Raw genomic sequence first — 15,182 nt, 5'->3', positions numbered from 1 at the left:
GTTTTCTTGTTTGCAGTTCGACTGGGCAGTCTGGGAGTCAGCTCAATTACTGACCTGCGCAGCAAGAAAGCTTTTGCTTCGTATCATTTACCGTTTTACCGTATCGCACTGGTCAATGTAACGATATTTCGTTTAGTAATGAGAATAATTGCTTATATCGACACATAAAAGCAAAAATCTCTATTTATCAACTTGAATTCCGCAGAGTTCCGATTTTCCCCTAAACGTGAAACATACGTCAACCATCGAAAATGGTCTCTTCAGAAATGGAGCCCTCTCTCCTTCGCCCTCTGAGGAATCTTTTCCCCAAACTTTATCACCTTCAAATAGCTATGCTGGGTGGAAGAGGCGTATCATAAGATCTTTATACGAAATGTACATTAAACAGTAATTAATGATAGACATCGTTCGATTGGCGGACGCAAAAATAAGGACAAAAAAATGCCGAAACTGCGTTGCTCGCTGTGATAAGAAAGTATCGAGTGAACAGTTTGGCCCCGACGTGGTGCTATCGTACAATTTCGGCAGAAAATAATTTCCACCCAAGTTGGGTGCTGTGTGGTGCCGAATTATTGGGCAGAATGGCTGGAAAGTGGGTGTGTTTTGCACTTTTGAAACTGTGTCTTCCTGTGTAGATGTGTAGAAGAGCGTAAAAGGTACGAATATCTCGCCCGACTTTCCTGGATGATGGAGCTACAGAATCAACTGTATCTGATGATAGCGGTGTTTGGGGGTATGATCGCTCTGCTGTTGGTGCTTACGGTTATGCTCGCTGTGTACGTGAAGAAAACGCGAACACTTTTGGAGGATTACCGGATGGGGTATGTGTGTGTAAACGTGTGGGGCAGGCTTAGAACGCTGTCAGTGCTAAATGGCTCATTCTGCTTAGTCAATCCGCAGATGCGTCATATCCGAGCGGAATGATCGATGCCGGCGATAGGCGAGACCGAAGACGGATGGACAACACGGCGGCAGCCCAGCATGGTGGTTACCCGATGGAAGTGTTTGCCCATGGCATGGGACACAAAACCGATCAAACGAAAGCGTAATGACGATTTTAGTTTACGATTCGAAGCTGGTTAATTAGACACTCACCGACACTCTTCCATTTCGTTCCAGACGCAACGATTACATGAACAATGCGAGAAACATCCACGGCAATCGACATCCGCATCATTACGCTGGTCCGTATCGGAATGATGTGGAAGCGATGGGGGGATACATGGGCGGGAAACGGGGTGGTGGTGGTGGTGGTGGAGAGAAGCCACCGAAAGCCAACCAGCCCCACAAGCCACCCCGCAGCCAGGCCAGCGTGGAAGACTCGGCGCTCGAGCTGGAGGTGGCCAACATCTTCGACATGGACGAGCTGGATGAGGAGGATCTGTCCGACTTTAACAGTGGCCCGAGCGGGCACGGCGATGCCAAGGACACGCGCTACATGGCGAATGGGGGAGCGGACGGGGCGACCGGCAGATCGAAGGGCCGGCCGGGCAGCGGGCATCACCAGTACGATCGGGAATTGGGCCGGAACGGAGCCCACATCGAAGGTCGCAACAATCGGTTCCAGAACCCTCACGCCAAGACCAAGGGCGGTGGAAATGGGCGGGGCTTTGCCGGTGGGGACGATGGGGCGGGCGGCAAGCAGAATCAGGGATACTACGACGACAGGGGCACCATGTACTGATAAGCGTGTGTGACATTGTGCGTCGGCAGATGTGGCCAGTTGTTGTTTGTAAGTGCGATACACCATTTTACACGTTATAAATATGTGCAGTTCGCTTTTGTTACATCCGTGTGCATGTGTGTGCGTGGAGTGAAAATGAGGGAAAGAACAAACTGTTATACGATTTGACAGTGTGTGTGTATAACACTTATTTTCTTAGTAGCACAGCTTTTGTGTTGATTGTTTTTTCAATCCATTCAAAATGTTTACCTTTTTTATGATACTTTCGTAAACGATCCTTTGCAAGGAAATTCGGAACCGTTGGAATTGTTTGACTTGTCTTGTTATAATTCAAGCAACAATGAGTTAATTGAATCAAAGAAAGCAATTAGCCGGACTCTTGTCACATTCAATCAAAGTGATTCAACGGCATGTTTGGTGTGCGAACGGACACATCATAATGTTACAGCAGCCAAAAGGGAGCAATTACCTTTTCTTCTTCTTTATTTTCCACCACAGCCATACCTCCTACCTTTCCTACTACTCCATTTCCGTTCGTTTGGATCATCTCCTCCCCCGTCCTATGATTACGCCAGCCACGAGACGAATCCATACGTGGAAGAGAGAGAGATAGAGAGAGAGAGAGAGAGAGAGAGAGAGAGAAAGGAGGAGGAGGAGGAGAGAGCACACGATCGACTGCACGATTGAATAAATTGTGTCGCGGACAAAGCCGGGACCGATGACCGGTATGGCCGTAACAGACGGTGACCTAATTTCGCGTCTGCCGCTCCTGGTGGACGTTTTGTGCATTGAGGGAGGGATAATAGGAGATAAGTGAAAAACAACAACGAAGGCAGGCGATGCACATTTGCGAAAACGGGAAGACTGCAGCGAACCGAAACGCTCCCGGGAACCCGATCACTCAGAATCGGAATGCTCTGAGGAACGAACGGGTCGTTGAGTGCGAAAGTGGCGGCACATACAAGGAGATCTCTGGTCTGGTTGGAAATGAGGGAGAAATGGAAGATGGAACACATTCCTTAAAGTAACTAGTTCCTTAATTTAATGGAGTAAAAATAGCAGCAATAATTACCTTGCAAAAGGAAGATCCTAGCGATTCTATCGATATTTCTTCAATATTCCGAAAAGCTTTACCGGATGCGTCAATCATTCCGCTCACGTATTCTCTTGTGTAATATCCTCAATTCAGCCATATTGAGGAACGGTTTTCTCCATCCCGAGTTGACCCAATTTCGTCGACTGTCCGTGTACCATCTGTAATGGCGATGAAACCAAAGTAAGCAACACACGATGCCTCAATATGAAAATGGTGTTACTCTTGTTAACCGTATGTCATTCATTTTCACTGATGTATGATAAATGATTTCACTGTCACAAAAGTTTTCAATCGCTTCGACTATCACCAAACTGCACTGGGGGCTGTAGCACTGCCATTTTTATCGGCCATTGTTGTAATCCACCTTCGCCTCCTTTGTCGGAGGAATAGCAGCAATTTCACTCACACCAAGACCAGATTCGAACATTTGGGATTTCCGTAGGTGCCCCGACCGGCTTTACGACTGTCATGGCCTGCTGTTTTGTGCGATTTTTTTCATATTCTCCTCTCTCTTTCTCGCTCGCTCCCTAGCGTGGTAGGTCATTCAACTCATCACCTGTCACACCGACACATCGTCATATTTGGGGTGCCGAAATTGCATCCACATCGCGCCTATCTGGTGCAGCAGCACACAGACAGAGCGCGGCCCCACCACTGTGCGCGATATAGAATTGTTATTTGTTTTTCCTATTATACCGTTACGTGGGCAGTTTCGTTTTGCTAAACGGGGGCCCGGGAGTGGGGGGTTCGCCTTCCTCTTCTCGAAACCATTCTTGTGGTCGTGGTGTATTTTTTTGCAATTTGCTATCTTTTTGAAAAGCTTAAGAAGAAAATACATCGGTAGTGGTGAAGAGTGCAGAAACCAGTGAAGAAAAAAGAAATGCCAGTACAACACACAAATTAGCTTCCCGTCATGGAAAATTCCACACGCTCTTTTCGGTTGGTGTTTACATTCGGCTGAGACCTACTTTTGCAACGGTGCAGCGCGCTGCATATGGCCATACTGGCTCTTTGTAAAGGTTTTGGGATGCGATTTTTTTTCGGGAACACACACACACACACACACACACACACACACACACACACACACACACACACACACACACACACACACCACACACACACACACACACACACACACACACACACACACACACACACACACACGTGTTTTTTGGTTTTTACTTTACACGCACACATGCGGTGCATGTTTACCCGATCGCTTATCTCTCGCGAGTCACGCCAGTTGCCAGGCGCATGCACCCGCTGCACTTCGGCTGCAGTACCGGGAAGGAGGATTGGTTTTTTTTTGGTTTTACTTTTGAGGATTTCAAAAATGGGGTCACTTCTTGGTGGGGGAAGGGGAGGAGAGTACGCTAGGTCCCATTGTTATCGACAAGAACGGGCGGCAGGACCATATTTACATCACCGTCATCATCATCATCATCATCATCATTGTCAGCATCGTCATCGAGGGATGGTTTGTTTTGTGATGTTTGCGGTATCGATTACCGGGTTCCCGGGTTCAGACGACCTGGGCGAATAATATTTTGGCTTATGTCAGTTCTTTGTGCGGTGGAGGATGAAGTAAGCACTGTAACGTGGAAGCTTTGTGGCCAGATTGGGTCGTTAATTCTTGCAGATTGTATCATACAATTTGACCCCTTTTTCTTCACAAAGTGTACATAAGTTTAAGTAATATTCACTGTTACTATTACTCACCTCAAAAGCAGCTTATTGATTGATAACAAAGGTACGAAATAAAATTATCTAGGCTTTGATAAAGTGTGTGCCACCAATCGGTTGCATTTGCGTTGCAGTTGCAGTGAAATGAGGTCAGTTTGGTGCACGATATACATATTTTTTATGGTTGGCGATGATTGTTGCATTTTGAAAACGCTTTACAATGTGATCCATTATATCAACCATCAGTCCCTTATCAAACGAACGAGTCGAATAATAGAATGAAAAAGCAAAGGCGTAAGAAACGATTACAAATTGCTGAAGTAATAGACGTGTTAGACACAGAAACTTCCTCTATTTCCCGCATCTTCGCTTTGCTATATAAATGTGTCCCAGTTTGCGTATGTCTAACAATTCAACCCACACACACACACACACAACCATCCTCAACTCTATTGCCTCAACACTTTCGTAACAAAAAGATGAAAGTAATTTCCCCGTCTGGCATTTCCACCCGGCAGGCCACACGGGCAATTGGAGAGGCGAGGAAAATCGGACCCAAACGGGGGCGCTAGAGCGCTAGAGACGACCGGCATTGAAAGTAGCCAAGCATTGAATTATTCAAACCGGCACACACTTGACCTAATTTCGGGCACCGTGCGAGGCCCGGCGCATTCTCCGCACCAGAAGCGAGACATTCGCAATAGTGGATGACGGGCCAGCCGGGTTGGATGGGACAGTGGCAGCAATGGCAGCAAGACATGGCAGGGATTAGCCGAGTTAAGCTGGGCCGGCTCGTGACACCAAACTGTTTGGCGTGAGAGTAGTGCCGCGAGAAAGAGAGTGATGGTGACGGTTTTGTGTATCTTTCTGTACTGCCGACGACAGGGAGCAAGAGGGAATTCTGCGCCGAATGGAGAGAATGGAGGAGCAAGTTTGTGGGTTTACGGATTAGCAAAACTTTCTGCAGTAGCGTTGCCTCGAGTTTGCTGCACAGGAGTTTGAAGTATCGAGCAGAAAGCCATAGAAGCGCAATGAAAGCAAAAACTGTAGAAGCAGACTATGAAGAGCTTAATATCTATGCTTACACTGTACGATACACGTTTTATGAAAAACAGGAAAAATCCTTTCTAAAGCACTTTCCATGTGTCCATGTGTTGTAAAATGTTAAAAACTGACCCAATTATTAAACAATTTCCGAACTACATCGAGCAGCGTAAATAACCTTTCACCTATTGTTTAAATCACCTCCCACCCAGCTGACCGCAATTCCCACCAACACCAACACCTCATCGCTCCAACACGCCCCCACCGCTCCAACGATGGAGGTACGGTTCGGGTACGTTTGGCCCTGATGACGGCCAATGCCTAGGCATTGATATTGAAACTGAAGCCACCAATGGCAATACCATACCATGGCGATGGGGCTGGTCGGCCCGCATGTTGCCCGGGTGCCCGGGTTGAAGTGAAAGCACTCATGTTCCGGCGCCCGCACTCGGCACTCGTTATGTCAGCTACCCCTAGCCGAACGACGGGACAGGCCGCGCGGCGAACGCGTGTTGCTGCTTTGTTTTGCTTGCACTGTTGGCGTAAAATTACATGCCCTAGAAACTATGGCAAAGTCACGGCCAAAGAAAAGGAGGTTTAAAGCTGAACTGAGCGACTAATAACAGAATTGAAGGAGAAATATAACAAATTATGAAGTGTTGTAAGGCACGTTGAACACAATTTCCTACTATTGCCAAAAACGAAAATAATAAGAATGGCAAAGAAAATATGGAAGAAAACGGCCAAGGAAGAAGAAAATGGAGCTTCAAACAAGAACAAAACTATTCACGTGACCTAGAACGAACAATAACCTAGTTGTACTGATTTTGGGATCATAATTAATCGTTACCATCATAAACCACCAACATCAACCGGTTGCCTAGCAACGAGCAACCGGCAAACAGGTACACATTTCTTTGAAGGATGCGGATTATGATTTGCTCGGGCGAACGCTCCCATCCACAGGCACCGTTGGTGCGTGCGTGCTTGTTACGGTTGAAAATAGTAGGCTTCGGCCGATACCGAACCATTCAATTATATCATTACGCGCCCGGGAACCGTTGCAAATTGCGCAACCGGCAAGTGTTGATTCGATTTTTTAACACTTTAATTATCCGATGCGGTCGATAATTTCACCCTTATCTTTTCTGCTTACTTTCTTTTCGCTCTTCTTTGTTCGCCGTTGCCTCTGCTTTAAACGGTTTCTGATCTATTTGTTTTCCCATTTTCTTTTCGCAGCTCGTTACCAACCGAGCGTGTTCCGTTTGGCGTTTGTTCTACTTTTTGTGACTAAGTGTGTTTCAATTTTCTGTTGTTTTTTCTTCTTCTTCTTAAGTTCTTCTTTTTCTTAAGCTGACCTTTCTTCAATTTTCAATTTTCTGATTGATTTCTTTTCTTATGCTTATTTTGGTACTTTTCATTAAACTTCTTAGTGTGCCGTTTCGTGTTCTGTTTTGTAAGATTCGTAATAGATTTGTTTCACGTTCATTTGTGCTCGAAGTGCCCTATTGCGAAGGCAAACAGAAAAATACGCTTGCATGATGTGTAGCAAAACAGCCACAAAGAAAGGAGAAAGCTCTTTTCTCGCCTGGAGCGAATGGAGCGGGGAAAACGTGCTACCACCGGGACCAGCTATCTTCCCGGATTGCATGCAACAACTGGTGCAGGAGGTGCTGGTAGTGGTGGCGTAGAGGTTGTGTGTGTGGGTTGCCACGGTTGTCCCACATTTGCCAGTGCCGCTGTCCCACATTTTCATCGACGCGTCGTGTTGCCGGTCGTGCACGTTCATCCGCCGCAACCCACGCGGTTCGTGGTGGTGCTGCTGCTGCTCCTCCCGGTGTGCAACACGGCGGGATTTCATGGCGTGTTGGGCGGGGACCATTTGAAACATTTCCTCTTTGATCATCAATCATCCAGGGGTTAGAAGTTAGCTGCTTCGCTGTTTCACAGTGAGTGATCTATTGGAGAGAGGGACAGCAATTCCGATAGAAGAGGTCTTATTTGAAAGAGTGTCATGCTGTCATGTCATAACCTAACCTATAAGTCGCTCAGGAGATTATCTAAATTGAAATAATGATTTATAAGTTGAACTAGAAGCAAAGAAAAAGAGAAATGTTTCAAAACAACTGAAAAAATATAGTGATCAACATGAAAACAATACAACCAAACTCCTCATCGGTGAGACAAAAATAGTAACGCACTGTATTTTTCACCTTAGTAGCCATTGATTATGTTGTGTAGTGCCGTTTGCTGACATAGCACATACGTTTACTGGCCAAAGTGTTTATGACAACATCTCCCTTCTCTCATCTGCCAACTTCCCCTCCTAACTCTGTGGGTAACTCTGTGGAACAAATTTGAACACAAAATGCAAACGAACGAAACGAAACGAACGAGTGAATAAACGAATAAACACATTCTCCGCTGACCCACTTTTGCCCCAAAATGTCATTTCCCTTGGCAAACTTGACCGGCAAACTGTCACCCCGTAACGTGTGATGTGTGTGTGTGTGTGTTTTTTTGTGGTCCGTTTTGCTGTGTGATGTGTTGTTCTCTTCTCTTTCGTTTTTATCCATTACCACCGGGAGGAAATGGATGTTCTTTTGTACTATGTTCTGCAATGTAAGTTTGTTTGCACCGTGCTCGACAACAAGGTGATAGAGGGGGGCTTTTGTTTTTGTTTGCTTCATTTTGAGTCGCTTTTTTTTGGGGGGGGGGGGGGGGGGAGAAGGAGCAGAAGGGGAAGCAACATTTGAATACGCGCCCGTTTCCGTGACCGTGGCCATGACAGGTGCCCACCGTTCATCGGGTGGGATGATGCTGTGTGTTTTTTGGAAGATCATTGCAAGTAGTTCGTAGTTGATGGGAATTTAAACGGTTTCTTACCACGTACACGACGAGGCAAAGTTCGTTCGGGACATAACAGGAGACGACCCCCATATCGTTCGAAAGGGGCCACACCCCAAGATTGATCGAACACATCACCAACCGGTCAACCGGTTTTTCGGGGTCAATCAATGGAAGAAGGAGAGAACATTGGACAGTTCTGTGGATGTGTGTGTGTGTGTGTTTATTAAAAGGTAAATAAACTGGCATGGAAAGAGAGAAGCAGAAGCATACGATATCGTGACCAGTCCGCCCGGTGATAGATTGATGAGAGTTGAGTTTTTTTCGTGTTCGTGTTGTTGATTTTTGACGGCCTACCCAAAAAAAGCCTGGTACACGATTCTTGTGGGACAGTGCTCTCTTCCCACCGGACACTGGATCTGTTGGAATGTTGATGATTGAGCCAACCAGCATTATTTAACAGCCGATGATTGCCGTGAGTCGAGTCATTCCGGAGGACGGAAAAGAAGTTAACGGTATTGCTGTTACCCCTGGAGGAGGAGCGCTTATGCAATCCTTAAAGAATGTAAATCAATCTGTTGGAGTAATGGAAAAGGGGTTCTTTCACTTTAAAACATATTGCAACACACTCAAAACCAGGTCGCATAAGAACAAAGCACGATACAGGCACAGCCGGGAAAGTTGATGTTGCAGAACGATAAGAACAGAATTTCTCTGTATGGAAATGGTCCGTTTGTTCCGTGCACCGGGTTGTAGATGTAGGTCAGCCGTAACGGTCAGACGGCCGAAAGCCCCAGACGCCATTCTCTTCTATTTCTCCCCTCTCTCTCTCTCTCTCTCTCTCTCTCTCTCTCTCTCTCTCTCTCTCTCTCTCTCTCTGTGTTTGTATCTGTATGTGCATCTACCGTGTTTCGTGTGCGCATTCTACCGTAAATGGTGCAGCGGTGCTAAATGACGCTTCAGAGAGGCCATGGGCAATTTTGATGATCGTCCGAATCTGGCACACGCCAGGGGTGTATAGAAAAAAAAGGTGGCCTTTTGCGCATCTTCCCGCAAAACGAGGTGAGAACCGAGTTGAACGTATTTGAACAGCCATTGCGCGTCTGATGTCATCTTACAATTCCAAACACATGTGTGTGGGTCAGCCCGGGGGTGGCCAGTTCTAGTGCAGAGTGATCATTTAATCATATCCATTCTATTAGTAAGTGTAAAGTGTGAAAGTAGTCGTGCATCGTGCAGCGGGACGGAACAGTAATAATCCAAATTTGGTCAACAGAATAATTGCAACTCACCCCTGAGTGCGCTTGGTTGCGTCATGGCCATTTTTACACACACACACACACACACACACACACTTTCAACTGCACCGGAACGCATCCCACTCATTTGCAGTGCTGAGGCCCCCAATTGCCCCATTGTTATCAGTGTCTTACACTTTCTTTCTTTCTCTCTTTTGCTTTCTGTGCTGTTCCCTCGTTCTCTCGCCGCTCCATCACACCATGTGCAGCACCGGTTGCTTTCTGCTGTCATTTTGATGCACTCTGCTGCATTACCCAAAAGCGTAATTTTATTTACTCCCTCAGACACACACACACAAACAGAGTGAACAGGATGTTCTGTTATTGCATCAGTACGAGGGTAAGAAAACAACCGAAAATACCCCCCGGAAGATCCTGACCTAAATTCGAGCGCTGACTGGTGTGTGTATCGATGCATTCTGTTTGTGCTTGTTGTGTGTATAATGCACTTATTACTTCGCTTTCATTCTTTGTTTCAGCAGAGGGAGAAGATACCGTTTTATATGTGGGGTTATTTTTTGCTCCGTTTTTTTTTGTTGTTGATAGCACCATTACTTCCCGTTCTGGGTCAGACAGACACGCCACGCCACGCCATATTGCAGTTCACCCCAAACCAGCCGGGCTGCAGATGCAGCGAAAACGATCGGTAAAAATGCACCAGACCAGAGCACTGAGGGGTCCGTTGCCTTTTTTTTTTGCCTTTTTGCTCGGTCTGTGGAACGGTGAGTGAGGTGCTTTGTTTTGTGTGCGGACTGCTTAATGGAACCGGAGGAAAGAATTATTAATCATGACAGTGGACAGACGCGGAATGGCACATGGTATGAGAGTATCATTTAATTATAAACCACACTGCTCACACTCCAACAGACCAGAGAGAGCACTTCGTTTGTATGTTTGAATGTGTTTAAATTATTATACAATTCTCCAAATAATACAAGATCGTACTTCAGAACGCTCCCTCTGCTTCACAGTCTCACACGAGATAGGCAATCGCTTAATCATCCCCCCCCCCCCCCACGGACCATTCGACGCCATCAAAAACCTTTACAAGGAAATTTCCTTCCTTCACAAGGCCGGGTGGGAAATTCGTATTGCGTCTTCGCGGTAGGTCCGACCAACACAGAGCGGGGGCTTTGTTTCTACGCCTCTGTATGCCGTTGCAAATAAAAATAATCTTCCGATCATGCCTACACGAAGCAGGGAGGAATGGCGACAAAAGCGTGCCCTGCCCTGAAGGGGTGCTAGTGGTGGCGGTGGCGAATCTTTCTGTAATTTCTAAATTCACCTCAAAGCCGTGCTAAAAATAAGATTCTTACCCACCCCACGCTGTGGCCCAACTTTCTTCGCGTTTCGCTCGTCCCGTCCCGTCCCGCCCGTCCACCCGCTCGGATGTTGAGGAAGGAACCGCTTACACCACACACGGAGGGCTTGGCCGAGCGGGCGCAAAGAATGATTGCCACTGCTTCTTCTTCTTCTGCTTCTTGTGTGAGGAAAGACAGCCGTATTATGTAAGCTCTTCGGGTTCGAAGGTTCTATTTGTACCGGACCGATGGGGGAGGAGAAGGGGAGGGACAAGCGGTGGAGCAAGCGCGCGTGCTAACAAGATGAATTGTGAAATCATGAGCACATGATGAGCGAGAGCGAGGATCGCACATTTCGGGGTCTGTTTATTTGTATGGATGTTTTGTGATAATCTTCTGCGCTTCGTTTTTGTCAGCTGGGTGCTGTGCATATGTGTGTGTGTGTGAGGGGGAGGGGGGCAAGCTTCTCGTTTAATTTTCGACCAATTAATTAAGCAAACAAACGAAATAAATGACGCGATGAGCGATGAGAGCTCATCCATACGAAAGAAAGGACGACGTGGGAGTTGGAGAACGTGCCGTGTGTTGTGTCATAATCGAAAACACGGGTGAGATTGGCCTGCTGGCATTTGGTCAGCTGTTGTACGGCCGTGGGATGTGAAAAATTGCCAAATCTGATTGGGTGATTTGTAAGAGACGTTTAAGTAATGAAATTAGCACATATTTTACTTTAAGTTGCATCATAGAATGTAAGGGAAGATTTTTCAATGGAGATCAATCAATCAGTATTTTAAAGTTTATTTATTTATTATTTTTTTAATTATTATTTTATAGAGACTTAGAGCCAATTGGCCTCATTTGTCACTTCTCAATCAAGCAGTAACTAGCTTAACAATAGCTTATAAGAAGCAATTTTTTGCATATTTCTGCTTTCATTTATTCTGTCTTATTATTGTCTTTCTAAAAAAGTTCTACCTCTAAACGGTAATGTAATATCATTCTCGTTCGCCAAACAATCGTACAGCTAAAACAGGTCACCACGTGGCCTTGCGCGCAACGCGCCTCATTTCGGGGCGGGTTTGAGTTTTGCGCGCGCTACAACACACGCGGACATTACAAAATCACACGCACGCACGCTTGATATTGAACTAATTTTAATGTAACACACACCCCAGTAACACTTGCCCTCGGGTTGTGCACACAGCCCTACCCCTCACAAGCGCGTTAAGTGAGTGCGCATCAGCTAGCGCAAGAACGTTTGCGCTATCGTCGCCTTCCGCTACGGAGGAAACGCGTGTTGCGGAGGTTACATAAGCGCAAGCGGAAGCGTGATAGCGTGAAACTAGCTAGGGGAATAGTGTAGCCGCGGGAGGGAGAAGAGGGGGGAGGTAACAAAAATGTAAAAGAACCCAAACAAACCTTACGGCGCGTCGTCTTCGTCGTCGTCGTTGTTGTCACTCGGGTCGGGAAAGGGTCTGCGCGGCGTCTTGGTGTTTGCGCGATTGCCAATTCGCCCGTTTGCTGCGCGGCAAGGCGGTGTTGTGGCCTGGCCCGGTGCGTAAACTAGAACGCTTCACTTTCGCGTGCCGAGCGGTGTTTGTGTTTGCTTCCTGCGGCCTTCGCTACCTTCGCTCGGGCCGGTTGCGCAATTACGCGCGCTCGCCGATTACTGCGTTTCGGTTTCGAAAGTGTTTTCGAGAGATAGAATGAAAGACAGGGTGAGAGAGAGAAAGAGAGAGAGAGGGGGTGAAGAGAGTTTGGGATAGAAAGAAAGAGGTGCATAGATTTAAAATGTTCGTTTTGTCAAGGATAACGAATGATGATGCCACACCGGCTCGCGGCGTCTCGTGAATAAACCATTTATGTAAGAACCAATTCTGGGGCGGCCCGCGGTAAAGGTTCGACGCTCGAATCTAGGCCACGGTAATGATTTATTTTCGACGAATGCTAATTGACAGATTTTGTGGGAAGCTATTCGAGGTGGATGTTGTAGGTACCAGCAACGCAGATGACATTGGGAATGTTTCGGTTGCTTAAATAGTGGTTTCGTGAAAATTGATGCTCACAAAAATGTTTGTACAATTAAAATCATGCTCTTGGATTGTTTGCAGTTCATAGTTTGATTTAAGTTTTTATGTATATAAGATAAATTTATCTAATTAAATAGTGAATGTAATGTTACTGTAAATAGATTATCTCATCGTTAGGTTGGCAAACGCTCTCGTTTCAACCGTGCCCTTCTAGAGGGCCTTTCTAACGGGTTTTAATCACATCACCGAGCCGCTCTGGTACAATTACCCGGCACCTTACCCGTACTATGCGTCATCGTGACACAGTATCAAAGTGCACGACAATGAGCGCATCCCCTTTTCGGATGCTCGGTAACTTGAAGGCGAAGAAATGTTTTGCACTGCACAAGGTTTTCGGTCCGCCCTGGGTTGGCCCCGGGGTGTAATAGAAAGATTCGTTACATTTCCGCCTAGCCACAAGCACGATGCCTTGAGGCGATGATAGAGTCAGCTTTGTGGATGTACTGTGCGATGTATGAGCGAAGCCAACCGCCCTCCACGCATCAGAGTGTGTCGTGAGCCGGAAGATGGATGGATTGAATATGACAGTGGCGTGACAGTGGTGTGACAGACGACCCGGTGTAATCTGTCCCGATGTCGGTAAGGGTGCGAACTAAAGGCCTCAACGAACGTTCGGTGTTAAAATTTGGACAAAGATGCTCATGATTCCTCAATTATGCTCTTACTTACCTGGAATCGTACGAATTCTCCCTTGAATACCAAAACCCTCTGAGTGATCGATACCATGGTTACTAGTGTAAGGGCTTGCGGCAACTGCGACACATCATCATCCAACTAGCGCACAGCGAAACCAAGCGACGAGGTGATGACGACGGTAATGATGATGGTGATTGGATTGTTTGCGGCGACAACAAATCCCCGTCGGTGTGCCGTAACGGTGCCAATGGGCTAATCTCAAAAGTGGGTCTACTGAACATCGCGGGTGAGCCCTGGGTTCCTCGTTCAAACCTGAAGGAGGGTGCTACCTGGGGGAGGGCTGTGAGTAAATGGTAAAACTGTTGTTTTCATTCAGCCGCGCTCATTAGACGGCAAGGTAACGGCTAAGCTAGCACGGGGAAGTGCTTGTTTATCATCAGCGTACAGCGAGGTAAGGGTTACAGACACATACACCCGTAGAGGCAACGTTCAAGATGGAAATAACGGTAAATGCAGCATTCCGTCACCGCTGTCCTTGCCCGCGAATGTCACCGCCGCACGGTGTGTGTATGCCCTTCTATGACAGTTGTCAGTTGACAGTTGTCGTGCTGTAAGCTACACCGCTCACTGCGCGCCAACCCGCGCTCGGCTGCTCGGATCAGAGCACACGATCGCTCACTTGATCGTATTCTAGCGCACAGGGGCTTTGTTAGTATAGGATTTAGTAGACAAGTTAATAAACTAGATACACACAATTTTGTTGATATTCGTTTCGATTCTAGTTTTATTTTGATATTAGTTTGCATAACCCTTTTTCTTAATGTTTTCAATGAGATCTCTTCTATGCTTTTCATCTATCCCTTTAATATCAATGTTAAATTTTGTTTTTAAAAACTAGAATAGAATGTATACTTCAAATTATCTAAGAATCGTCAAAGGGTACAATGAACTTCGTATGTTTTTGTGGCCAAATCTCGCCACGTGCCTCACCGGAAGTTGGACTTTGTGTCGACCGAAACGATCGAAACAGAGAAACAGACAAGGCCAACATGTCCGTTGCTACGGTCAGCTGTCACCGGCCGTGTGTGCGTGTGCGCTCGGGGTGTATAGTAAATTTCTTCCTTCATTCATTCGCCATCACGTAACGAGGTCGATCGCGATGTACGATCCCATATGGCGAAGTAAGCTGCCGGCTAGAAGTACTGCAAAACCAAACTTCTCGCTCTCTTTCTCTCTCTTTTTCTCCCCCCCCCCCTCCCCACGGGTTAGAGGGGACGAAAGTTTGCTACTCTTAGTGAGAAAGTAAAAACATTGGTGGCCCACGGATTGTGCAGAGTCATCGGGTTATTTTTGGCCCTACCGGCCGCAGCACATTGGGTGGAGCAGGGGGTGTTGTTAAATTTAGGCATGGGAAGACACGCGAATGCTCTACCACTGCCACGGATCGCGTGTGTGTGTGTGTTGACGCGTTCTGTCACGACATTGGGCAATATTATTGAA

General features: G+C 46.7%; 2 protein-coding genes and 1 long non-coding RNA gene across 4 annotated transcripts in view; 1 reads left to right on the top strand and 2 right to left on the bottom strand.

The window, feature by feature from the left end:
- Positions 1-3,425, bottom strand: part of LOC121597058 (protein Gawky-like) — a 49,365-nt gene extending 45,940 nt beyond the window's left edge. Inside the window, exons 1-2 of one of the 2 annotated variants that reach the window (XM_041922536.1) lie at positions 3,001-3,425; positions 2,757-2,938 (exon numbers count right to left, since the gene is read on the bottom strand). The gene's annotated coding sequence lies outside the window, so the exon portion shown is untranslated. The remainder of the gene's footprint in view (positions 1-2,756; positions 2,939-3,000) is intronic. The other variant, XM_041922534.1, reaches the window with a different exon arrangement.
- On the top strand, positions 509-1,787 carry LOC121597064. Its single transcript, XM_041922555.1, has 3 exons — positions 509-821; positions 890-1,045; positions 1,120-1,787. The coding sequence occupies exons 1-3, from the start codon at positions 685-687 to the stop codon at positions 1,682-1,684; spliced, it is 858 nt and encodes a 285-aa protein (XP_041778489.1). The 5' UTR covers positions 509-684; the 3' UTR covers positions 1,685-1,787.
- Positions 3,426-3,929: 504 nt separating the features above from the next.
- LOC121597066 lies at positions 3,930-14,132 on the bottom strand. Its single transcript, XR_006005372.1, has 3 exons — positions 13,716-14,132; positions 12,376-12,625; positions 3,930-7,468 (listed from the first exon to the last, which is right to left on the bottom strand). It is a non-coding gene; the product is annotated as an uncharacterized LOC121597066 (long non-coding RNA).
- Positions 14,133-15,182: the final 1,050 nt, after the last annotated feature.

The sequence above is a fragment of the Anopheles merus genome, chromosome 3R (assembly GCF_017562075.2).
Source record: "Anopheles merus strain MAF chromosome 3R, AmerM5.1, whole genome shotgun sequence".
NCBI classification, from domain to species: Eukaryota; Metazoa; Arthropoda; class Insecta; order Diptera; family Culicidae; genus Anopheles; species Anopheles merus.
Note: the sequence above shows the minus strand (reverse complement) of the source record. Positions and strands in the feature narration are given on the sequence as shown.